Source organism: Mastigoproctus giganteus, chromosome 2, assembly GCF_048544385.1.
Source record: "Mastigoproctus giganteus isolate SK-2022 chromosome 2, ASM4854438v1, whole genome shotgun sequence".
NCBI classification, from domain to species: domain Eukaryota; kingdom Metazoa; phylum Arthropoda; class Arachnida; order Uropygi; family Thelyphonidae; genus Mastigoproctus; species Mastigoproctus giganteus.
In genome coordinates, this window is record NC_143576.1 from 95,432,807 (window position 1) to 95,460,671 (window position 27,865).

The 27,865-nt window shown below is 36.5% G+C and overlaps 1 protein-coding gene across 8 annotated transcripts in view; it reads right to left on the reverse strand.

The window, feature by feature from the left end:
* Positions 1–27,340, reverse strand: part of LOC150089437 (uncharacterized) — a 93,936-nt gene extending 66,596 nt beyond the window's left edge. Inside the window, exons 1-2 of one of the 8 annotated variants that reach the window (XM_090368593.1) lie at positions 9,706–9,734; positions 8,976–9,088 (exon numbers count right to left, since the gene is read on the reverse strand). Coding sequence is in view for 2 of the 8 variants with exons in the window: in XM_090368596.1 (XP_090224722.1) it covers positions 9,419–9,509 (91 nt within the window). In the remaining 6 variants the exon portion in view is untranslated. The other 7 variants (XM_090368594.1, XM_090368590.1, XM_090368591.1 and 4 more) reach the window with 7 other exon arrangements.
* Between the last annotated feature and the right edge of the window lie 525 nt (positions 27,341–27,865).

A 27,865-nucleotide genomic window follows, 5' to 3' on the forward strand; every position in this document is an offset into this window, starting at 1 on the left:
CTCATATATTGTGGATACATCTCATTACTAGGTTGCTAAGGTCTTCATACTGCCTACATGCTCATTGATGAGACCCCATAAATATTGCAACTCAAGTCAGAGCACTAAGTAGCAAACTTAGTATGCTTAATACTACATTATTCCAGACACTGTAGTTTTGCAAATTACGGTGTCTGGAGACTAGGCACCGGCGAGGTGATCTGATAGAGGTGTATAAAGCCTTGAATGGTTTCAGCATGCTCAATGCTGATGGAATTCTTCCTCTTGCTCAGAATAATCACCTGAGAGGGCATAAATTCAAATTGAGAAAAGACATATGTAGGATAGACGTGAGGAAATTTCCCTTTAGCCAGCGGGTGGTTGGGTGGTGGAATAAACTTCCATCCCTTGTCGTGGAAGTTGATAGCCTAAATAAGTTTAAGGCTCAGCTGGACAGGTATTTCGAACGAACAGAGGGGTGAAGTGGAAGTGATTATTTTTTATTTTATTTTTTTTTTTAATTTTTTTTTTTGGCTGATGCTGCATAAGCTTGCTTTCTTGCATCAAATGCCTCTACTAATGATAATGCTAATGCTAATTAAAAAACAGCTTTGGGCACCACTTACAATAATGTTTTTTAATATTTGTAGCACCAACTTTCATCAATCACGTAATCTACAAATAATACAGAAAAACTGTCTTCATTTAAAATACAAGTCACCCTCTCCAGCTGGGCTCTAAGATCTATACAGGGTGTCTCAAAAATATTGGTACAAATGTTTAGAGGAGGTAGGTAACATCTAAAGGAATGTGAACTGCATAGGAACCCATAACCAGAAACGTCATGGGAAAGTAGTAGCACAGAGGCACAAGAAGCAGAATTGATACAAGACAGTAATTAGTGGCAAACATTTATTTGACATAATATTAACAATGGAGTACGAGATGGATGCATTTCATGATGTTACAACAGATGCTCAAAGGTTCCACCATGAGACGCGATGATTGCGTGACACCGACGCAGCATGGATTGGCGGACACGGTCGAACACACCTGGAGTTTCTTTGACAGTAGACTCGTCTGTGCTGCTGTAGCAGCCGTGGAGACGAGTCTCGCCACGAGACCCATTTCCGTCTCCACAGGCGATTCATACACAATAGATTTGAGGGCCCCCCCACAGAAAGAAATCAAGGCTCGATAAATCAGTTGAGCGTGGGGGTCAACCAACAGGTCCACCACGGCCAATCCATCAACGCCCAAAACACCAGTTCAAATGGTCACGAACACACCTTCCATATTGGGCAGATGCCCCATCATGTTGAAACCAAATGTTGCATCTCACATTTGCTGGAACATCGTCAAGTAACCCTGGTAGAACTTGTTCAAGAAAGATCCAATATTTAGCAGAGTTCATGCGGGATGGTAATAGGTATGGGCCGACTAAGCAGTCACCGACCATACCTGCCCACACATTTATTGCGAAGTGATGTTGTGCCGCATGGGGGCGCACACCGTGTGGGTTGTCGTGAGCCCACACGAGCATTGTGCTGATTGAATAAGCCTTCCCGAGTGAAATAAGCCTCATCCGTGAACAAAACATAGGCTGGAAAGTTCAATTCTTGAACACTTTCTTGGAGAAACCACTGCAAAAGCCACACATGCAGGATGATCTTGGGGGGAGCAATAACTGAACCCTTTGGAGATGAAAGGGGTGTAAGGAATCGTCGTGGCAGACAACCTTTGAGCATTCAACACACTTTCTTCCATGGCTGGAGTTCGCGTCGAACGTGGTCCACCCACACTACTCCTGTTACCTCTAAATGACCCATAATCACACAAATTTTGATGTTTGATGCACACACGCAAACAAACGGTGGTCCGGTACATGTCTGTCTGGGAAGCGTTCTCCATAAGTTCGTTGAGCGGCTCGTCAATTGCCCTCTGCTAATCCATACACTAGGTGCATGTTTGCCAGCTCACAGTTCGTATATCGATGCATGCTCTTCGTGCGGCAACTACTGCTTGAATGAGTAAACCAGAAATTTTCCCTCTCGCAAACTGATGAACAGCGCCGTCTACCAACTTACGGTGACGTTTCCAATTATGGGTTCCTATGCGATTCACATTCCTTTAGATGTTACCTACCTCCCCTAAACGTTTGTACCAATATTTTTGAGACACCCTGTATAATATAACAATGCAGCATAATATGAAGGAAATGCTCAATTTTTCCACAAACACAGAGATGTGATTTAGACAGGATTGGCTGATATAATTTCTGTTTCAGCCTATGTCCAGAAAGCAGTGAAGTAAATCTTAGTCGAAATTGGGGCCGAAGCTTAAATTTCTAATTTATAAAATTAATTTGGGGCAAAAATTTATATGTTAATCTGTCTTTCTCATAAGACCTCTTACTCTCTTACAATACTCTTAACAATTCAACATTTATCCTCTTCCATTCCTAATTTAAATATGTACCATCATAACTCATCCAACTGTGTGAACATAACTTTATCTCCAATATTTCCATATTCCATAGAGACTTTTTCACTTTATCACACAACACACCAGCCCTAAGAATCAGCATATCTGCCACCATCTTGCAAGGCAGAACATGCAGGGCCTTAGTTCATATGATTCAAAAAGTGCATTATGTCTAGAAGAGAAAAACCTCTGAGCAGAAAACTAAATGAATTAAGGATCCTTTTATACCAAGCAACAGAAGTGTTCCAAAGTGTAACAAATATCAAGTGTCCTAATCACCTACCTAGATTATCTTATTTTTTCTATTATTCTCTTATAGAACTTAGTGTACTAAAAAGTATAATTCATATATGTATATAATATAATTAAACAATGCTTGCCTGAATTCACAGTTAGATATTTCGTAATTTTATATTTTAATTAGAATAAATTATGGATTTGTCTAGAAAACTTATTCATAACATGCAAAAAAATATTGTAACTGACAGTGGAATTGCAATGGTAATTCTCCTGTGAGTTATAGCCCTTTTGCTTGTACTCGTTATCACATGTATTCCAGGATTTCATTATGTGATGAAAAGATATCAGGAGTTCGATTAACTAAATTCAAAACTTAGCATACTATCAGTCATGAATGAGTCTCTGAGGATGGAAGTTGATACTCTGGAGAAAATTCAGTCTAGGGGCATGTCAAAGACTGAACTGTCTGATGTCATGCAATGCACTCCCAAATCTGGTGTGGATAAATGGATCTACCAGTAAATAATGCTTTGATGACTTAGGAGGTTACCTGAGGATTCAACTGTAATCAAAACAGGGAATATATTCTGTAAGAAAAATAGATTGCATAGCATCAGAGTATCTATCAAAATCAAAAACTGATGAGTTAGTGCATGGTAATACATGTGGGTACTAATGATTTAAAACTTAAATGAACTGATGAATTGGTTAAGAAATATAAGGTCATATTGAAAAAGTATTCCAAAATAAGACAAAATGTCTTGTGACTGTAATTCTGCAAATCACAACAAGAAGGATTATCACAATGATAGCCTTGTAGATTAAACTGTAGGTTTGTGGGCTCTGCAGAGCTTATGGAGGATAAACTTTTTTCAGTATGGCAGCCTCAGTTGGTAGACAGAATTTATTCTGTAAAAGATGGTATTCACTTAAACAGAGGAGGTGAAAGGGTTTTTGCTAATTCCACTGAGGAGCATTAATGGTTGATGGAAACTGTTAGTTTGGGGATTAGGGAAGTTTTCACACAGTCAGCTCAAGTTGGTGAATTGAGATAAACATCAGCAATCAAAGCCCATTGGAAAAATGTTTAATGGATGCATTGCAGTAATAAAGTACAAAACTTAATTTGTTTAAACATTAATTAGCATTAGCAGTGGCATATGATGTAAGAAAGCAAGCTTATACAGCATCAGCCATAAAAATAAAATAAAAAAAACTTCCCATTTCACCTATCCATTCCCTCTAATGGTTTGTCCAGTTCTTCTTTGAATTTATTTAACTTATCAACTTCCACAACAACAACGGTAGTTGCATCTTTATGTAAATCCCACATCAATACATAGAGGAATAACTAGGGTTGATGGCAGCCATGGCAAATTAAAAAATGGCACCCGTTGAAAACTGTTCTTTTGGAATTTTTGCATTTTTTAACCATAAAAAGGCATCCCCCAAATTTGGTGTCCAGGGCACATGCCCCACCTGCCTCACCCTAGTTACGCTACTATCAAAATACCATGATCACTTCCACCATGGTTCTTTTATCTGGATATTCTTAATGCATGAAGAGTCACTGCTAATAATCAGATCAAGACTACTACTTTCCCTTGCTGCTTCTCTAACATGCTAGTATAGAAAGCACATCATCCAATAAACCAGAAAGATTCTGCTACTGTGCAAATTACCAACCCACAAGTTCCAGTCAATATCTAGAAAGTTAAACTCCTACCATATAATACATTCTGATTTACTGGACCACTTTATTTGTCTATACAGCTCTTCATTACTTCATTATACTCATCACATTCATTTGGCCTATAACATACCAATGCTCTCATTTTTGTTTTTCCAGTGCTAAATGTCACACCAAACTGAGTCTATGTGCTTCTAAACAAAGAGAATAACTCTTATCCCTCTCATGTCCTGTCTGTTATTTCTGTAAATGTACTGTATATATTCAAATTCCACATTCCCTGTATCTGAGTCACATCATGTTTCTGATAACCCTACAATGCCTACATTTGATGACCTAACCAATACTTCAAATTTCTCAAATTTATTTACTTACAAGCAAGTATGTGTACCTGTTTTTTCCCCTAGTAACCTAAATAAATAAAATTAATTGCTTGTCCCATGAGGGCCCATCAGCAGGCCTTGTAACCCCTCAAACCTTGTTTCCCTGGCTGCTGTATGTCACAATACAAGTAGCACAAGGATAATTTTCTCTCTTCCTACAGCTGCTGTAAAACTATTAATCTGTGTATTCCACCAAGCTAGCAGTTTTCTGACCTACTTGACACTGCCTTGATAGCATCAGCAAATATTCATGTACCCCTTGTATTTAAGTGTATCCCATATCTGTAAAAACAGTCTTTACTATTACCAAGCTGGGAAAAATTCAACCCTATGAGCCTTGCACAGTTGATACAGGGACAATCTCGAAAAGAATATCTTCAATAGATCCCAGTATAGGTTCATGAAGGGAAGGGGGGTCACCAACCAAACTGGTAAATTACTATGATGTAGTCATTAACTGACATTACGTATCTAGACTTTTATAAAGCTTATGATATGGTCCCTCATGGAAGGCTGCTATATAAATGGAAGAAGTTGGAGTTACTGGAGATTCTACACTGTACTGCAGGCTGGCTAGAAGACAGGAGACAGAGAGCTGTCGTAAATGGTCAGTCTTCTGGTTAGACCAGTGTAACAAGTGGGTCAGGGGTCAGTGTCGGGTCCCTTCCTATTTCTAATTTTAATAAATGATATTAATGAAGGTACCCAAGATAAGCTGTCAAAATTTGATCATGATTTGAAGAGAGAAAGGGTGATTAACAACTCAAGCCAAGCCATGTTGCTTCGAAAGGCTTGGATTGGTTACACATATGGTCCAAAAAATGGCAACTAAATTTAAATGCATCTGAATGTAAGGTTATACATTAGGGACCAGAAATCCTGGAACCATGTAAAAGCTAGGGGATTGGAACTAAAAGTGAAACAATACAAAAAAAAAAAAAAAGTGTTGAATCACAAATTATCATTCTTTACAAGGCAACGGTTAGAATGCATTTGGAACACTGTATTCAGATCTGGAGATCACACTTTAAAAAAAAAATAGAACTTCTGAAGAGGGTTCAGAGAAGAGCAACAATATTAGTGATGAGTGAATAGGAATGCACATATGAAAAATGGTTTAGGTGTGGACTGCAAATTTTAACAACTATACACCTAAGGGAAGATCTGATCAAGGTGTAGACACTGAAGGGGTTGAGTAAAATGAATGAGGAAAGTCTGTTCTCCCTTGTAGGTGAAGCACAAACCAGAGATGACAAATATAAAATCTCAGGTAATAACAGAAGATTGAATGTCATGAAGTTCTCCTTTAGGCAGCAGGTTGACACACATTGGAAAAAACTATATCCCAACATGGTGGAGGCAGAGAGTCTGGCTACATTTAAAGCAAAATTGGATGATTTTCTTGTGTAAATGGGAATAGTATGAATATATGAATATTTTGTTTTATTTTAATTTTTATTATTATTATTCTTTTTTTTTTTTTTTTGCTAATGCTGAAAGTTTTTTTTCTTTGAATCATTTGGCATTCTACTAAGTGTAAAAGCAGAGCAGGGACAAAGAGGCATTATACAACACATTAAGTGAATGACCCTTTGGGAATAGTATGAATATATGAATATTTTGTTTTATTTTAATTTTTATTATTATTATTCTTTTTTTTTTTTTTTTGCTAATGCTGAAAGTTTTTTTTCTTTGAATCATTTGGCATTCTACTAAGTGTAAAAGCAGAGCAGGGACAAAGAGGCATTATACAACACATTAAGTGAATGACCCTTTATATTCCACTGAACTCTGCTCACGCTTTGGAATAGAGGGCCATATTTTAATAATGGCAGATGCTCATTGTTCCAACTAATAACAAGAATTCTAATACACAATAAAAAGTACATCATCTGCATTAGTAATTGTAATCTCAGCCTTCAAAATTCACTGCATGCTCACAAGAACTATACTCCATAAAATTAATCCCAGGACTGAACCCATAAGCAGTCCTGAGAGAAATACACAAAATAAATGGTACCACTTGAGCCAGCAAAAAACAAAAAAAAAAACCTGGAATAATTGTACAGTCCAATATGAAGTTCTCTAAGTAGTGAAGACAAGATGCTAAGCAGGTCATGAGATTCTTTCAATGATATATAGGAATTTTGCCAGCAGGGACAAGGATGTGATTACCCTGTGGTACAAGAATGATTAGACTGCATCTTAAATATGGCATACAAGTCTGGAAGCCTCATCTGGATTAAAAATAAATATATAAATTATAGACTTTCTATAAAAATAGAAAATCTATATTTTTATATATAATTTGTTATATTTAACAATAACAATCTCACATCAATACACTATGGTAACTGTCACCTTGTGTTTTCTTTACTTGAAAATTCTTAATATGAAGAGTCACTGCTGATAATCAGATAAAGGATATTGTTTTCACTTATTGCCTCTTTAACGTGCTGGTATAGAAAACATGATAGAGAAAGAAATGCTCAGCAACTGAGTGAGCAACCAACCCACAAGTTCCAACATCTGGAAACTTAAAATCTCCCCGTTCTGATTTATTGACCTGTTCTATTTGTCTGTACAGTTGTTCGTTATACTTATCACAATCAATTGGCTTATACAATATTTGTATTACATCGTTGTTTTCCCAGTGTTTATGTTACACCAGACTGATCAGTGGCAGATATGGGTGATAAACCCTTCCCCAAAACCAGATACAACAATTAATATCATAAAACAGAGTCTATTTGTTGCCATCTGACAACAAATACTCTGTTTTATGATATTAATTCAACTGCTGCCATTACATATATCATTATAACTCCTCTCCTAGAATCTGGGCCTGAGATTGACTCAACATTACAATTGTAACCTGTTTCATTTAGGTGTACCATTTTGAAATCAATGCTTCTTAACTAAGAGCTCAATCCCCTCCCCCCCCCTGTCTGTACATGTTGTATTCATTGTATTCAGATTCTGCATTCCATTTGATGATGTAATCAATACTTAAAATTTATCTGCTGTGCTCCTAGAATTGGATGTTAGGCAATAATATGTGTGTGTCTGTCTGTTTGTGTTCTTAATAGCCCTAACACAGCTCATAAAATGCTTGTCCCATGAAAACCTCCAGCAGGCCTTGAAACTGCACCCACACCACCTTTTTTTTTTTAGACTACTGCACTGCCAAATAGAAGCACTACAAGAATCAATGTCACCCTTACTCACAGCTGCCATTAAACTATTAGTCTATATATCCTCATTCCATACTAGGAATTTTCCATTCCATCTAACATTGCCTCAATGGCATTGGCAAATGTCCTTGTACCTCTTCTATTTAAGTGTATCCCATCTCTGTAAAAACAGTTACCCTTGTTAACAAATGTAGACCTTGCTGAAAAAAAAATTCTACCCCATCATCTTTGCATCTCTCTAGGGCCAAACTGGTTGACAAAGATTGCATCTTTGTCAACCAGTATGAAAGAGTAACATTATGTTTATGATAGTCTTATTATGTTAGCTTTTGTTGATTTAGTCTATATTTCAAATTCATAAAAATTTATGTATTATTTCCTTAATATAAAAGCAAGTAAAAGTCTGGTTTTGTATATTCTATATAACTAAATCTATGATAAGAAAAAAAAAAAAAAAAAATCTTTTATTCCATCTAAACATATATTAGAGTTATACATAACAAAGACTAACATGATTCTGCTAACAGTGCTTATATCCGAAAAGGTTCAATTTCTTAACTACAACTACACTCAATTCTTTTGTTTATTAATATTCAGTTCCTCTATTATTTCTGCAATTTGTACCCAAAAGGAAAAAAAAAAAAAATCAAAAAATTAGTAATATGACTGCACAACAACAGTGCTTTTGTTACCATTACGAACTTCACAAAAAAATACCATAAAAATGTAAGAGTTTGCTACTCTTACTATACTATACTATACTACTTTGTTACTATTATTATACATTTTTCCACAAATCAATTGCCTTTAATTAACCTTGCATTCAGTTATTCACGAATTAATTACGAATCTGTCAAAAATTCTCATTTATAATGAGAATTTTCCACAGATTTATAGAATATATTATAATCAGAAAAATGATTAAAACACAACACTTTCGGCACTCTCAAAAGCTTTATCTATGCAATATCAATTTCAATGAACATGATTGATTAATCAACTTACATGACTGACAAGCGCGTGATTACTAAGTATGTTAAAGAAACAATTTCCACACGCACGGCAGATGCTAATCTCTAAGTGAAACCACTGTATCCTGAGGCAAGATTTTCAGTTTCCTAGATACAGGGATACACAATAAATGACTCGGTCACTTTATATCGGAGACTAACAATAACAAAAATTCATGGAAAATCTGGAGAATTCATTAAATTAATTATATCATTTTAGAATATTGCGGTACTTATCGCGTCTCCTCTTATGAAATTTAATAAGTAAAACTACATTCAGAGCTTTTCTTCAATGTGGTTTCTACATGCCTTACTCCTTTCGTTTTTACCTCTTAAAATTGCGCTTTACAAACACAATGTATAAACGTTGTGAAAAATTGCATAATTTTGATAGAGAAGATATCCTATCCTAACTAATTTTAATACCACCAGCCTCACCAACTGTGATGTAACAGTTACACATGTCACTCCTTGGTACTTGCATCCTCGTGAAAATAGAAATTCGTAGCAGTACCCGTTGGTTCTGCATCCGTATCCAATTCTGCCAATGCAGGGATGTGTTTCAGCCGGCTCGGCTCACTGGATCCGAGCCGGCTGAAATTTAGTTAAAATTCAAATAGGCTCTCACGAATAGTTTATTAAAAAGATCGTGATATGTAGTTTCAGAATCAAAAAAATATGGTCACGTGAAATCCAGAAGCGAAAAGAACTAACTTATATCGTACAAAATAATTTCTGTTATGAACTTATGCACTAATAACACTGCGTAGAACCAAAATAAAGAAATTTGACCAGACATTCTAAAATCTAATCGGGACATGGATGTCGACTTTAAAATCTAAAAGTCAGGACGCCTATAAAAATTGTAAAGCAAATAAAAAACATGCGCCTTTGTCTATTGATATAAAAATAAAAATAAAAACTGCATCTTGACGGAAAAAGGGAAGTAACATGCTAGCACAAAACTAAACATTTTCAGTTTACAACCAAGCATATTTTTCAGCACAATTAAGTCAAAATATTAAAAACAGCTGTTTTCTGGAATTGGATGCTGGGGGAGGATACGATAATAAGATTCTGTACTATCAATTTCTGAGAAACTGAAAATACAAATCGGATGACTTCACCTCGTGGGTAGCAGAGGTCGTAGGATCGCCGTATTCTTCACACCGCGTGGAAAAGACTCGAGTTCGAGCCGATGACCGAAGGAATTTTTATGGGCCTTTTTCACAACGTGGTTGAGTTAGTCGGTCTCAGACGAGGTAGCATGGTTTTTCTCCCGGAAACTCGCGTTTTTCGTCCAGCAAAACAGAAAATCGATTTCAGAACACACAATTTACAGACAATATACATGGAGCAATATGGCCTTAGTTGCCGATGCTCGTAAAAACAATACTACTACTACCACATGACAAACCTTAATGATTTTTTTAGCTTGTAAGGTGAGGTGGGGGGGGGAGAAATAAAGAGAGGCAGTCTTCATTGCAAAAATAATAAAAATATATCAATACTAAATTTACAATTGTTATAGCTGTTTGCTGTTATGTGTATTATTTAATAAATACATGTGGAACAAAATTCAACCCCAGGGGCTCACATCTGGTGAGTATGGGCTTGGTCCTGAGCCAAATCCTGAGCATCATTATAGATATCATCATTCTTCTCTTTCTTGGTGATTCCCCTTCTACTTCTCTCTCTCTCTCTCTCTCTCTCAAGGTAACTCAATTTTTTTTTTTTTTTTTTTGGCTGGTGCGGCATAAGCCTCAGGCTTCCTTGCGCCATATGATAATAATTCAAAAATCAGAAGAAAAAAGTGCCAAAACGAGGTATATAAAGAGGGCGCAAGAATAGACGAGACGGATAAGTTAAGAGATTTAATGGTGTAAATTCGTGAGATAATTAGAAGAAAGTGGGAGCAAATAAGGCACTCCTTAGGGGGTACATATGTGCGATACAGCCGGGCCCGAAATCCCAACGAAGGAGTCCTTCAATCCAGGCTTCTTGCCTGCTCCTCTTTTCTGTCGTTTTCCATGACATTAATTCTCGTACCTGGGTCCCCTGAATTCTAGTACTCATCCTGGAGGGGGGGGGGAGACTCTAATGACAGATTTATTCTGAAATTCTGACGCACATAAATATACTTATTATACTGTTCTAAAAAAAGGGGGGGGATATAATTAAAAGCAATTACTTTACACAACAAAATATATTGCTTTGATATTTAAGAAAAAAGTTTGATGTAATTAGAGCTAAGATCAATAATTACAGATCATTGCGATGTTTGCTTTACACATGCACAGGTAGGCAGTTTTCTTTCAATGTTCTTGGCTTGACATGACCACCTACCCTAATGGTAGCAAGCAGACTGCACCATGGGAATAAAAATCAAGCTGAGTGAAGTCACCAGTCGATGCACAAGTGTGTGTGTGTGTGTGTGTGTAGTGTTGCATGTAATGGGAATGGAAAGAGGCTGCATATGATGGACTTTCAATGAAGCATGAGTGTTGGTGGAAGATGTGTTGCAGGGAGATGTGTCGATCTTAGAAATAGTGTATCTAGTGGGCTGCCAGCCTGCCATCGTTATGAGTGGCAGACAAGAGAAAAACAACTAGCGTGTGCAAAACCTGTAGGGCAAAAGTGATGGTAGCTGAATGGGGTGAAAAATGCCTGCATTTCTTGTGTGGATCAGCAGAATGCCTACAGTGGCACAACCTGTGGGACAATCAGGGTACTTTGCACAAGGCTATTCAATGTACTCCACTTATGGATATCTGCTCTGATACACCATTGGCTTGGGTATCACCCCGGGGGCTCACATCTGGTGAGTATGGGCTTGGCACACCCAGGGTCCCGAGCTGGATATCATCATTCTTCTTTCTTGGTGATTCCCTTCTACTTTTGACTCTCTCTCTCTCTCTCTCAGGGTTACTGGGGAACTTTTTTTTTTTTTTTCCTGGTGCAGCATAAGCCTCAGGCTTCCTTGCATCATATGGATATTAATAATAATATTAATAATAATAATAATCAGAACAGACTCCCACCTCAACGTCCCTTCCTAACTGCATATCATACATATCTACATCTTGCCAAGTGCATACATATCTACCATGTCATACACATCTACATCTTATCATAAGCATGGTACACGTGATAAGGTATTTAAGTAAACAGTAATAAAGTGTTTTAGTCAGATGGATCATATTTCCTTTGGAATCATGCCAACAGAAGGATGTACCTGTGTAATGACAACTAGGGTTAGATTTAGACTGTAATGGGTACAAGGCACAAAGTTAATAAATGAGCCCCTATACACATCTTTCCAAGGAGCAGCCCTCTGAACCATTTTATGGACTCTCCTTTAACAGTAAGTCTCTAATTAGCGCCGCATGCCCCTGTGCATAAATATGCTCCTCCTGTCGATGGGCAAATTTATGCGCAGTGTTATGAGGCTATATTAGGCAAGATGAAGCCTAACTAATGCATGTGAAGGAGCTCCAAAATATACGTGGTGTTTCTGGAGAAATCTGCCATTCTGTAGGAGCGTGTTCTATGGCCCAAAATAAGTAAAAAATTTCATATAAACATGTGTCCGGAAATAAATTTGTAAGATTAATCAAAAACACTAAAGTTCACTGTTGACAAGACACGAAATACTTCTTTATTTAAGGATAAATTACATTAAAGTTAGATTAATTGCTGAAAATGTCCACCAGCAACCTTGGTGCACATTTCAGCACGACGCAGGAGATGTGGTTACATTCTCCAACATCCTTCGGTTTTCAAATTTGACCTACAGCATTCGTGATTCGTTGCAAAAGTGCTTATGGGTGTGTCGAATTTTCGGGCATACACTAGCGCCATCATGTGCCCCCAAAGAAAATAATCCGATGGATTTAAATCTGATATCACGCTGACCAGGAATGCAGGCGTCAGCGGTCGATCCAACGATGATAAAAATGAGCTGGCGCCCCATCTTGCTACAAACACATTTGGACTCGTGTTGCTAACGGAACATCGTCTAAAAGGCATGGCAACTTGATGTTCCAAAAAATTAGCAAATGTATCGCCAGTGAGACGACCATTGAAGACATGAGGTCCGATCAGCAGGTTACTAATGATGCCACACCAAATATTTAATGGAAAAACAATATTGAAAGTTAGTCTCAATTACTTCATCTTTGGCCCATACATGTGTGTTCCTCGTATTATTCACCCCTATCACGTGTGAACGTTAATCGATGAACAAAATGTGTGAGCAAAGTTCAGTTTGAAATTAGCCATTGAAAAAAAAAATAATCGCACATCATAATCTCCTTGAACATGCTGAACATGTTGAGGATGATACAAATAAAACCCTTCCGAATGTAACGTTCTCCATAATGGGGGACTGCTAGGCGTGCAGATGAACTCTAAGTACTTGTTGATGTTGTATCGCAGGCACAATGTCTTCTTGAATAGTCGGTTGGCGTTCTGGTTTCATTACGAATGATCCATTCTCTCGTAGCTGTCTGTGTGTATCTGTAAACAATACAATTATCGATTTGAAATCCTTCAGTAAGGGGAAACGCTGTTGATATTGGTGAACGGCAGCTGTTGCATTGCCATCACAACAACTCAAAATAAAGTATGTCTGCATATTCCTCCTTTGCGAACTGAAATGGCATTGTTTTTAGCGCAAAAACAAGAAATTTGCACACTAATGTAGGTAAATAACAAAATAATGAATGAAAAAGTAAAAAACACTGTAGACACATAAGCGTTAATCAATAAACAAAAGAATGACAACACTGTAACACAACCCATGTCTAACAGTGCTACCATAATCGTTCTTGTTTTAAAAACTTTGAGCGCCCCTAGCGGCCAAACGAGACATTTTCGGACCTGTTACATGCAATTTTTTACTTACGCTCCTACGATATGGACGATTCCTCCTGAAATACCCTGTTTAATTATGCATTTTTATCTTCGCTAAAAGGAATAGGGGGGGGGGGGACTATTTTCCCTCAGATAGTGAAACCCATTCTAAACTTGTCCCTAGCCTCCAGTGACAATAAGAGTTGATGGAGTCTACGTTCATAGTGTAGGCTGTGATACTCTTGGTCCTCTGATATATGTGCAAGGACCTTTTAGGGCCGAAACCTACTGCACTATTATTGGCGCCCACATACACATGTCGATGTTTTTAATGCTTCTTGATGATACCTTCAAGCAAGATACTGTACTGTGCCACACGGGCAGGTGTACGTGTGTGTGGGAATAGTTTACTAAACGCTCTGAGATGGGGTCGAAGAGATGGCCAAACATGCAGATTCACCAACCTCCAATATGGAATAATTATAGGACGACATACAGAAAACATGGTGATCCATATCACCAGATGTGTTCGAGCATCTAGTAGCATTCATGTAACGTTCCATGCCATTCCAGGCGGCTCCGTAGCCAGGTGGGAAAGAGCAGCGGTGCGTAGCACACGCTTCTTGATTAGACCGGGGTTCGAGCCCGTCACGACCAAATACGGAGGATGCAGAAAGGTCAGGGAATGACCACCGCATATCCCGGAGCAATATGACCTTAGTTGCTAATGCTCTTAAAATAAATAAAAGCCAAACCAAACCAGCATGCCATTCCGCGAGACTACGAAGGCTCAACTCGATATTAGTAGTTAGGTGACCCTATTTCATATTCTTTCAGTATATTTAACTAGGATTGCCATCCCGGGTTTAAAGTCTCATTTCCACACTTAAATTATAATATCTGAATAAATCATATCTATAATATCAGTTATAAAGAAAGTTAACTGATAATGCATGGGTGAACAAATACACATTGCACAGACTAAAATGAGTAGATTCTTTCCCACTTCCCTCAGAGGGATAAGAAATTAAACTTCCGAGTTTAACTAAATTTGTGAGTGTTAACCGTTGTTAACGGCCTTATGAGACAAACAGATTTTCCCATACACTGGAAACATTTCTTTGTGAATATATTTGGCCAAAATAACACGCACAATGACATTCTCATCTTCAATTGTACTCGCTTGCAATCGTCATCTTTCACAATACAAGACTAATAACCGTTAGCTGATGTGAGCACAAAAAAAAAAAAAAAAACATGCTATTATACCACCATTGAATGTTCTGCGTCTGTTGCTCACAATCGCTCATTGAGTATTTACGCAGCTACGTTTGCTTATAACTTACTGACTTCCCACCTCACACATACTGTGAGTGTTTCTTTTCAAAAGCTTTTTTTTTATTTATTAAATTATATACTGTACTTTCAAAACGTTATTTTACTCACGGCAGTGTAGCAAGGGTTCCACTGCATGCCATTCACCCGAGCACGGACACACAATGGACCCCATAAACGTTTCTTAATGAAATATTGGAGGTTAATATGCCATAAAGTATATAATACACTTATAAATCAACATTTATTAATACCAACTATTTATTCCTGTTAATAATTGTGAGGTAACTCCCTTCCCTATGCAGTTTTGGACACCTGTCGCCTAGGAGCGAATCCAAAGTGTTTTCTTGGGGGGGGGGTGATTTTAACGATGGTGATATGTGACTGATAGGAAACGAAACACAGGCACCAGTTCATCATAGGTGCCGAATGGAGCTAAAAGATTTAGAATAATGTGATAATAATTATTTTTTTATAATTTAATTAATATAATTACGTTAAAATATAAATTAATTAATGTTAAAATATAATTGTGATTTGATTATTTTTGTGAAAACAAAGGCATATTTTTGATATTTGTCCATGGTATCAAAATTCCTAGTTACGTTCTGCAACACACCTCCCTTATAATCTCACTAAGCTCAATGTAATTGTCATCTTTATTGACACTAAAAGAGCCATATGATGGGGAAGGGGAACGCACCTCCACTCCAATGACGAGGCGCCAAAAGGGATGCATGAGGGGGGGAGCAGTCGCAGGTAGTTGGGGAAATGGACAGAAATTAATTCCCCCTTGTTGAATTTGGGGTTATTTTCAGTCCTGGGGCTCCCTCGCACCCGTAAGCTACGGCCTTAAGGGTGCAACATAAGAGCCCTCCATACGTGCTTCCCATCCTCCGTCTTCCTAGTAAGCTGTCTGGCGACGGTCATGATTATAACAAAAAGATTAAACAATTATAAGTGATGTGATCATGAAAATGTTTTAAGCGGTAAAGATTTAACGTACATTCAAAATAATGACTTCATAGTTTTAAATAAATGGAGCAATCTTTTTCCCTAGGAGAGTTCAACTTCAATATCTCCCCCTCCCCCCATCACTATGTGTTTTAATACACTTAATGATTTCTAAACTTGACTATCCTTCCATTCGGAAATTTAGTAAGTTTTAACACATTGCACTATGCCGCGAGTTGCAGTTCAGATGAATTATTAAATCTGATGTCATGCATAGTTTTCATTTAGGGGTGGTAACCAGGGACGAAGGGGCCCAGATGCCAGGCGACGATCGCCGTCGGGCCCAATAGCATTTGTAGCTTGTCACTGCCGCAAAATAAGGGGACGGCAAAACTGTTGCGAGCCACCATGGTCAACAATAGCCAGTGCGTCCCTGGCCATAACAAACATGGCGACTGCAGTGAACTCCAACCTTCAGGATTAAAGTTCACTATATGCGTCAAAGGTGTGGCGTACCAGACTTCAGCTCTCTCTCTCTCTAAAAATGTAAGTTTTCTTTTCTTTATTTTTTAATTCAGAAAAAAATTAATGTTGCAGATTTCTGAAACGTAAGTGACTTCGCATACACCATACACCCAGTGGTCAAATATACTGGCATCATTTTAGGATTTGGACACCGAGAAATGTCCTCATCTTCAGCAGTTCAGGTGGCCGCTGTTTGCATTCCCATACACTTTGCACCGACTCTCCCGATTATCTAAGTTAGTTCTTGTATTCTTTATTGCATGAAATAAGTTAGCTTATTTAAAATAGGGAATGCTATGTAATTTAAAAAATAGCAATAGCTGCTTGAAAAAAATTCTTTATATGTGGTCATCATTTTCATCAAAAAACATAAAGGAGAATATTCCACAGAAAATGTACGTTGTCCGAACTCTACTATCAAAATTTAAAATCAACTGAATCTGTTTTGAAAATACTTTCTTCTCTGATTACTGCTGGTGAAAATTCCAGGAATTAATATTGGAAATATTGCCACACTTTACAGTCCAGGAAATCTAAGATGACCCTCCGAAAACGACTTTATAAATCAATTTCTCGTTTAGATTTAATTTTTCTTAAGAATAAAAATTATTTTTAAAAAAACCATTACTTTTACAAGATTTTTTTCCAATTTATTACGTTACTTGGAAAAAAATAAAAACAATAATAACAAGTTAGGTTAAAATTTACCAGAAATAATGACGACTTGGTAACTCGTTACTGCTTATTTCTGGTTAAGAAAGTAATGGTATGATTACCTCACTTTGACCAAACTGCAGTAAAAATTATGCAAGGGATATTTATGCAATGCTAAAATAATTTATTTTTGGACTACAAAAATACAATTGTGTGACGCTTTCGTAGCTCATCAGTACTGTACGTTGCGTGACTTACGTTGTACCATCAACGTAAGTCACGCAATTGGCAGCTGTAACAAACTTGGCGAGCTTGAATTAATTATACTCCTACCCTGAAGTATAGCATGCATTTGCTTTATAGTATGGTCCAATTTTTATTATTCGTTTTAACAAACATTTCCGTTATCCAACACCTTTTTTTTTTTCTCTCAGCTATAAGAGCGACTACGTAACTACCGACAAGTTTCTTAATTTCAGCGACGTATTGTTAAAGTGTATTTCAATTCAATTATAGATGTGTAATGGTTATTTTAGTCAACGTAAGTGGCTTCTGGGGATAAGGCGCTATATAACATCTCTCATTACACATTCTTCGTTTGGAGTCAAATTCCACACCGAATCATGTTACAAATATGTGGTCTTTTGTGACGTGTTTGGTGGAAAAGCTACACAAAGCCAAACATTCATTCTTAAAAGTAAACACAACAACGTTTTGTCTGGCTCAGAAACAAATTCCGGTGATTCAGCCAAACACACATGATGCATTTTCTTTCACTCTTGACTAAAAAAAAGTTTGGGATCGGTACAATATGTTTTGTATAGTATTATTATTTGAACTTTGCCTTTTCTAATAATACTCATTGTCGAACTGACTTCGTTATCTTCTAAGCACGATTTCTTTTCTCATTCTTTCTTTTTCCATCTTATGAAGAATTGCACCGGTGGTGAGCTTTTATTTTTTTATTATATACCAGTATCATGTGATCACTTTCAAAGAGACGTGTTAGTGTACCTCCAGCTCACAAACTGGATGTCGGACGAAATGGCTCGGGACAATAATAGTGTTAATGGTTTTAAAGCTAATGATTTTAATTACTTTAGAAATTTGCTTGATTAATCTATATATTATTTTGTTACTGATTATATCTAGAATAATGTAATTCCATGTAAACCTTTTTAGTTGGTCTGTCCCAGAGTTGCTTCTGTCTTGTTTGGTTGGCAACAAATAATTTGAATAATGGTAGCATTATGCAGTGAAAATTTAAAGAGACAGAAAAGCTAAGCGTACTTTACTGTACCGTGTCAGATCTCTGAAGGATCAAATAGTAACGAAAGAAAAATGAAAAAAAAAAAAAAAAAAGCAAATAATGACAATGGTGAGTACGGGTTTGGCACACCCAGGGTCCTGAGCTGGATATCATCATCATTCTTGTCTTTCTTGGTGATTCCCTTCCCTTCTACTTCTGACTCTTATTCTCTCTCTCTCAGGGTAATTCAGAATTTTTTTTTTTTTTTTTTTTTTTTTGTCTGGTGCAGCATAAACCTCGGGCTTCCTTGCACCATATGGCTAATAATAATAATCTTTTGCACCACTCGGCTAATTAGTTTATCTGTCCGTTGTTGCGAAGAATGGATTTCTTTAATGTTCGAATTGCAGTGACCTCATCGGCCATTAGACAGCAAAGGTTGCTGCTTCTTTTTTTTTATTTATAAGTTTGTTTATTATTTTCTCTAACGGTAATGTTCATTTTTTTTATTGGTTGTCAGTATCAGTTGTGATATTTCATTTTATTACGTTTAAGTGTTGGGGGGGGGGGGAAACCAGCTAAATTTAAATTTTATTGGCTTGATTGTTTGTTATTTGCAACTAAGGCCATATTGCTCCGGGGTTATGCGGTGGTCATTTCCTGACCTTTCTTCGCATCCTCCGTATTTGGTGGGCACAGACTCGAACCCCGGTCTAATCAAGAAGCGTGTGCTACGCACTGCTGCTCCTGGCTACGGAGGCGCCCTGGGGAAGGCATCTATCGACATTTCCCCTCAGTGAGACAAAGCTAATTACAATATATTTGACAAAAGAGTTCAGACATAGAAGTTTTAGAGTCAAAATAAACACTAGAGTACTCTTGAATTGGATTATTCTGAGAATCATTTTAAGCCTTTAATCCAGAGAGGAAAGACTTTTTCTGATAATCAGGTGATGGTCAGGTAAAGATAATCAGATAAAGATTTAGTTTATGGTGCACCCTTCAAAATGGCGGCGAGGAGAGGGGGAAAGCAGTGATTAACGGATTGTGACTCCGCCCACTCACTGCGTTCCCGCTATTCTCCTCGGCCAACTGATGTCAAGTGACACGCGAATGGCACGTGACACAGCAACAAATACGACGGCTGAAAACAGGATAAATCCAATAATTTTAAAAATTCAAGTTACAAAAATACACGTTTTTCGTGGATCACAAAATGTCACGTGACATTTGAATAAGTCGGGTGGAGCCGAAAAGAAGAAAAAAAAGGGGAGGGAAGGTAATTTTGGCGAAAGGTAATTATTAAAAATAAAAGAAACAAAAATGCACGTTTTTCTAAGCTATATTTTACGAGCATTAACAATGAGATTGGCTGAAAAGAAAAAAAAAAAAAAAAGACAAAACAGTAATTTTTAAAGAAATTTCACGATAGAAATGGAAAAGCAAGTCAATTTTTATTATAGACGTGGCAAATTAAAAATAAAACGAACGGGAATGGCAATCTTTTAAAAAGAAAGTAATAAAAATGCACGTTATTCGGGGACTGCAATATGTCACGAGACATCACAAAAGCGGAGCTGAAATGAAGAAGAAAACGAAAAACGGCAATTTTTTAAAAAACAAGTAACAAAAATTCACACGACATGCAACCACTGCTTCTTCTCGCCAGTACATTACTAGACTGTTTCGCGAGCATTAACAACGAGAATTGCTGATGCGAGAAGAAATGCTGCCTTTTTTTTTTGTTTTGATTTTTGGTAGAGGATGCCGCCCCCTAATCCCCCGCTTTCCCCCCCCACAAAATCGGAGGTAAAATGAAGAAAAAGAAAAGGCTATATGGCATTTTTTTTAAAAAATTCGCACCACGTGCAACCTCTGATTCTTCTCGCCCGTACATTACTAGACGGGGGATAGGGGATCCCGATCCCCTGCTTTTCTGCCCGAACATGAAAAAACAAGTAATTAGCATATTATTTCTAACAAAAATTAACACCACGTGCAACACTGAAAATTGCTGATGGCCGTCAACAGAAATGCTAAAAGGACAGAAATCACTCACCACGAGCAAGAAGGCAAAGCAAAAAGTAAATCACAAGCAATCGAATAATCACTGATAACTACACGATTTCACGCTGAAAATTGCGGATGCCAGTCAACTGAAATGCTAAAACGACAGAAAAACACTGACCTCATCAATCGAATTATATTTTCTAAACAACCCAACATTTTTGAACTAATATTTCGCAGGAAAAAAATCACCCAATACAACAGACACCCGTCTCAACCAAGGAAAACCAAAAAGTAAGTCACTAACAATCGAATACGCAAATAGGGGGATTATTTTTTTGAGCCCCCAGACCCCATTTCTGTGGGGGATTCTGTCCCCACCCCCGATATACGTATCATTCAGCCTTTTGGTTTTTAATTACGCATCGATAAAATTAAATAATCGGCTAATCAAATATTAACACCACGTGACATTTCTAACAGCGAAGTTCATAACATGAACATACGGAAACATGACACGGGTGACACATCTGGCACGGCGTGGCACTCGTGCCAGATGTTTCCGTATGTTCAGGAGATCACGTGACACTGGGCGGAGTCAGCACCCGTCAATCAGTGCCGTGTCGGCGAGTATAGAGAGGGTGCACCATATACTAAATTTTAGCCAAAATCTTATTTAAAAGCACAAACTCGGAATTCCAAAAAGTTGACTGAATATGGGAAAAAAAAAAAAAAAAAAATCTTAAAATGCCATTTGGCATTAAGGGATAATACAATACTCTTACCCATCAATGCTAAGTGATTATTATGATCGGCCAATTGCGATAATTCTTGTTATGAAATTCATAATTCCACATACATTAATCGAAATGCGATATTCGCCAACTCTTAAGAATAATACAATAATAATGTAAGAATCTTGTAAATATTAATGAAGCTCTGTTTAACTTGTATGGCCAAAGTGGTCAGAAAAGTACACAATTTCATTCTACCTGTTTTATTGCAGCAGTTAAACTATTGCAAACGGACTGTAAATTTTTTATGGCTGCATACAGACTCGACTTCGCAATGTTAGTGTGCAATGGTTTGCATAGGTCAGTCCAGGTTAGTAAAGTGTGTTTGGTGTCAAGCGGCACCAGGGGTTTCCCCCATCTCATCTCCACGTTGCTTGCATTGTGATGGGTGTGCCAGTTTACTGGAAATGCCAGAGATTCAAAAGTGTATGGACATGTACAATATCCATACACTTTTGAATCTCTGGCATTTCCAGTAAACTGGCACACCCATCAAAATGCAAGCAACGCGGAGATGGGGGAAACCCCTGGTGCCGCTAGACACCAAACACACTTTACACTTTACTAACCTGGACTGCCCTATGCAAAACATCGCACACTAACATTGTGAAGTCGAGTCTGTATGCAGTCCAGGTTAGTATTGGTAGTAGCAGCAAATGATGCAAGAAAACAAGCTTATATAGCAGGGGTGGCCAATGAGTCGATCGCGATCTACCAGTCAATCGCGGATTTAATTTCCGTCTATCACGACGAATTTTAAATATACAGTCATCCCTCGATTTGTGCACCTTGTGCAATGTAATTTTTGAAGGAAAAAAGTAGATCGCATCACAAATTAAGTAGGCCACTCCTGTTATATAGCATCACAAAAAAATAAAATAACAACCCACAATTTGTGTAATCCTTTCTTAAAATCTTTTTCAATTTAAATTTATGTCTGAGAAACAGTAAGGGTGCCATCAGCTTAAATGCTTCAATCAGGTCTCGCAGATGCCTAGTTTCCAGGCGCTGGAATTGGCAGAACTGAGGCCTATAGGTAAGAGTACTCTTTGTGCTCTTGACTAATCTTGTTGTTCTTCTCTGCACCCGTTCCAACAAATCCACGTCATTCTTAAAGGAATTTTTAGTACACTTGGATATTAGTAATTTGTAAGAATATAAACAGTCTTCAGTTAGGTCTTTACAAACAAGCAGTAATACAGTAACCTCAAGATGACCAGGTATCAAGGATCTTAATCAAATTAGTATTTAGTGATGGTGGGTGATGCAAGGAAGCAAGCTTATACAGCATCAGCCAAGCGTTTATAGTCAAAAATATATAAATACATAATTTATTGTATAAAAAGAATTCGAAAAATAAGAGTATGAATAACTCACTAAATAAAATATAACTTTTTTTTTCTTTCACGTATCTCGATTTTATTTGCTTTTTGGCAGCTGGATTTAAATATCGAGGGTAGTTAACAAGTTCAAGTTTGATCACTACATAAATACGGTGGTTCAGACTGTTATAATTAAGTAAATAAATTTTCTCTTTTTACTCCGGAACAACCACACAGTCAAAGGAGTTCACAAGATAGACAGAATACAAGAAACAGTAACCTATTTAATAATCATGAAGGCTTGAACCACTTCAATCAAAGCACGTGTATTTACTCGAGCGTACCCTCGTGTCTGATAGCTACGGTAAGATATTAAATTAATTTTTCTCTTTGGAGTAGTGGTATCAAAATACCGGCTATTAACAGTGCTGAGTTAAGTGGGACATAGACATTAGCGCACATACATAGAGCTTTATAACGCGTGTAGGTGAGTAACATTGAACTTCCCTCACGTTCATAATATGGCAATTCGTTTTTATCCACCGTATAAATTTACAGTACAGTACTTATGTAGCGGATTAATAAAAAATGAGTTGGGGAATTCATAGAACGAAAGAAAGCACCTGGAGATATTTTCATGAAAATTCTCTTACCACCTTAGGGCTATATCAGAATATAAAAAGATTTTTAATGTTTTTTAAATAAAAACTAACCTGGATAGTCGTTTTACACATCTTCTTGTCTTGTATACAATGGAAATAAAAAAATAATGGAAAGTAAAACTTCTGCGATTTCTTGGAACGTCTTTAATTATAGCTCTGCTGTATAGCTGTACAGCTGTAATTATACAGTTGTGCCCTAAAGCTGTACACCTGGACGAACTATCTGCTGCTTATAATAATAATAGTACAGGTGCGAAAGATTCAAGTTAATGTTCGCCAACACGTGTACCCTAAATTCTGCTTATTTATTAGGAATTAAATAAGTTAATTATTATGCGAAATCTTGTTATACTAGAACACAACTATTAATTCATACCTAATGAAGTTCGGAGTTCTAGAAACTATTCTTCCCACCCATAATCCCTTCCCCAAGTCGAAAGGAAATAACATATTTCCTGACAGTGCTTCTAAATAATCAAAATCAAAAGAAATTTCCTGGTAAAGAATAATGGTAGAAACCTCCGACACGAATGTACGAAAATAAAAACTCCCTGTACTTCATTTGCAAAATCCTTAAAGATTATTAATTAAAGAAAAGAGAGAAAAAATAAACAAACAGTACACAGGAAAAACGACTTCACTAAATGACCAGAAGGAAAAATATATATTCTGCAGATTATTTAGGAAACATTCATCTCTTTCCATATAACTTAATAATTAGTTTCTCAAAAAGTTATATTACTTATAAGGGTGACAGAGATTCCCATTTCCAAAACTCGCTAAAATCTAACTGCTCTGTATTCGCATATTGCAAATAGGCTTTTGTCTACTTTTACTTATACTATTTATTATTATTTTTTTTTTATTTATTTATTTTTTTTTCAATTCTTGTGTTAGTTCCAGAAGGCTCCGGTGAATCTTCTCTTTCCTTTCATTAACTTTTTTCATTGAATTTAGTTAATTGACTTTAATTAAATATTTAATTTCCATTGCGTTAGTCACTTGATACTGTTGTAACTAGCAATTTCAAAAGTGTATAATCTTACAACTTCATAAAATATAATCGTTTCATTGGAAATAAACAATAAAAAGCAATCAAATAAGGCAACATTGAGAAAAAAAAGTTATTTCTGTAAATAACACGCATATGCTATTAAAACAGGGACTCATTTTTAAATTTTCAAGTCCCAGGAGATATATTTGCACAGACCTTGACAAAAATATGGGTACCTGAAGAGGGCCCAGGAAAAAAAAAAAAATCATATAAATATACTCGAAACAGTTATTTTTTTTTATTTGTTTATTTTTTATGCTATAGTGACTGAATGTACAGTATTGTGGTCTGAAGCAACCACACTTAACACGAAACTTGTTTTAAAATACAGCCTAATTTAATGCAACAGAAAGTGGGCAAGGAGACACAAACCACTAAACAAATGTCGTCTTTGTCTAAAGTATAAATCGATCAAAGTACGCGTAATATTTTTTCCATTAATTTAAAATTACTGTATTTCTAAATTGCAGTCCTGCCTGGTTTGTTCAATAAAAAGGGATTTCAAAATCCCGATATCTGCTTATACAGATTGAATTACTCTCTGTATATCTAAGAATATAAATACTATGCATGTACAGTATCTAGTATATTTGCCTACAACTCGCACCGGTTACGCAAGTGGTTTTCAACCCAGGTGCCGCGGCATCTGAGGGTGCCGCAACAACTTTCCAGGGGTGCCACATAATTTGGGTTTAAGTTAGTTAAACTCATTATTTTTTTAAAATTTATATATTTATTTCATTATAAAAAGGTGTACGGTATCTTTTTAATTTTGTGGTGATCTATAATTGATGTTTATTTAGTACCTATATATAAAGAATAAAATTATATATATATATATATATATATATATATATAAATAATTTGTATTATTAATTGTAATTTTGTTTATAGTTATACTATTGTAATAGCTATCATATAACATATATATTTTTAATATTATATATATACATACACACACACAGAGGGAATCGGATCAAACAGGCAGAAAATTGAGTATGGATGCCCCAAAATAAAATACTTCGGGGTTCCGTTATTAAAAAAAGGTAGAAAACCACTGGGTTACGCCGAGGTACAGAAGTACATGTTCTTTGAGTGACCGAGGTTCATGCCCATGACTGCTAAATACAGCTGTTTCTTGTATTCTTTCGATTTTGTGAACTCTTCAGACCGTGTGGTGGTCCCGGAATATAAACAGAAAATTTAAATTTAATAATAATAAGTTAATGTACGCAAGTGCGTTACATTTCAGGGAGCAGTAACAATTCATGATTAATAAAAAACAATAATAATAAAAAGGGCAGAAAGAAACGACTTTTATGAACGAACCGAAAACATTTCGTTTCTGCGTGTCCGCTACATTGCCCATTCATCTCTCCCAACAACGCATAGTAACGAAAATAATATCCATTGCTTGAGCTTAAATATGGATAACCTACGTGATGTGCAGTGCCCGATTTAAACTTGTTGTGGCCATAAGCTATAGCATATATTAGGCCCTTCTCTCTTACAGTTCACCTGTAAAAATATTAAAAAAGGATTTTTTTAAGATGGAATTGTTTAGTTTATATGTAAATTCGGCCGTGGCGATGTGTATGAAAAAAATAAATAATAAGTGCCTGATTTCTGTTGGTCCAGTTTTAATGAAATTTGGTACGGCGAAATATAAAACTTCAAGAAAATCCGTTCACTGGGAGTTCAGTTATTACATTCGGAAACTTTCAAAGAAATACTGTAATTGTCGGATTTCTATTGGTCCGACTGAAATTTGGGATGGCTCCACAAATCTTTTTAAAGGTCCCAAATATAAAATTGCATGAAAATCCATCTACTAGGAGCGGAATCATTACATGCGGACGGACGGACGTGCACGGTGAAGACAACAGGTGTATTACGTGTATATTCTAACGTGCATATAACGCCTATGGGATAATGACCAAAAGTTCGAAGAGAAAACCGTGCAATGGTGTCTGGATGCACCGTTAGCTTTGAGCGTTTCTCCTGCTCATGGCAGACGTGAGAAAGAGCACCGCAGCCGCCTCCGTCCTCATAACGAAAACTTTTAATTTTAACTTTTAAACAACAGTTTAAAAATTTAAGTGTGAACACTTTCGTGTTCAAACATAAGTTATATTCATGTTCTTACATACGAGAGTCTTGTTCGTGAAGCATTTTCGCGTTGGTTATAATTGTAGTGAAATAAAAGAATATTCTACGCTTTGAAAATTTAATGTTTAAGTTTATAATTGTGCCTACTGTTTTTTTTTTTATCTTTAATTTTATCAAATGTATTATTTTTATTTGTAAAAAATAATAACGATTCTTTGATGTAAAACTTTCTAAAACTAGAGCCGGCGCTGCTTCTGCGTTTGGTTTAACAAGTGTTTAAAGATACTTCAGTCTGAGTCCGACTGGTGTGAACTCGCCGCCCCTTCTTTTACACTATCCCGAGTGGGAGGAAGCGGTTTTCGGTCTCCGAAACAAGGCACCGGTTTTATAATGAACATCTTGCTATATCTACGCATTTCGGTGAAATTTGTGAATAACACACTTGTTAGTTAAAATAACATTTATTTCTAATTTATACATTTTTTAAGGAGTCTAGAATTCTTAAGATTGAAGGAACTTGAGCTGCAACGATATATCCATACTTTAGAGTACATAACACCATTTCGAACTTAGTCTAAATGGTGTTATGTATCCTAAAATAATAAATACGATAACAATGAACAACAGAGATAAAATTCTTTATATTATGTAAGCATTAGTTTGGAAACATTACTGTATATTACATTCAATCTTCTACAAAATGAATGGCCAATACAAATAGAGAGAAAATACAACGTAAATAATTATGCTTTACTTACTGAATATAGCTCCAAAATCCAACAGCTTTTACACACCACGTGAAAGTAAGATTGTCGCAGTACTGCGCCTTTGCAAGGATAAGTGCAACTGCTCGGCTTCGCGTCCGTCTTTCAACGTGACTGACCAGTCACAGCGTAAACGTAATGTCTAAGCCAGCCGTAAGATTAAGGTTAAACAGAAGAAGCCTCGGGAAAATAAGGAAGGTCCCCATTTGCTCCCTGCCTTGAAGAATGGGGGAGGGTAAAGTCCAAGTGCACGCTTATCCTAATCAACAATTGCAGTTGGCCTAGTGGTGCAAAGTAGTTTTATTCCTTGGCATTTTGGTTTAAAAAAAAAAAATATATATATATATATATATATATCTGACATTAGATATTTAATTTCGTTTTACAGATCTCAAGACCGTTATAAACAGGCTAGGAAAGCTACCATACGACATGGTTTAAAAGCTTTCAAATAAATGCGATATATGTATATCACATTTATTTTAAATACGTATAATATGTATATTAATTATCAGGTATGAATCCCGAAATTTTAGGATATAGGGGAAGATGTATCAGAATACTGTTGAGGAGAAGTAGGGTGGGAATAATAAAAATTTTTA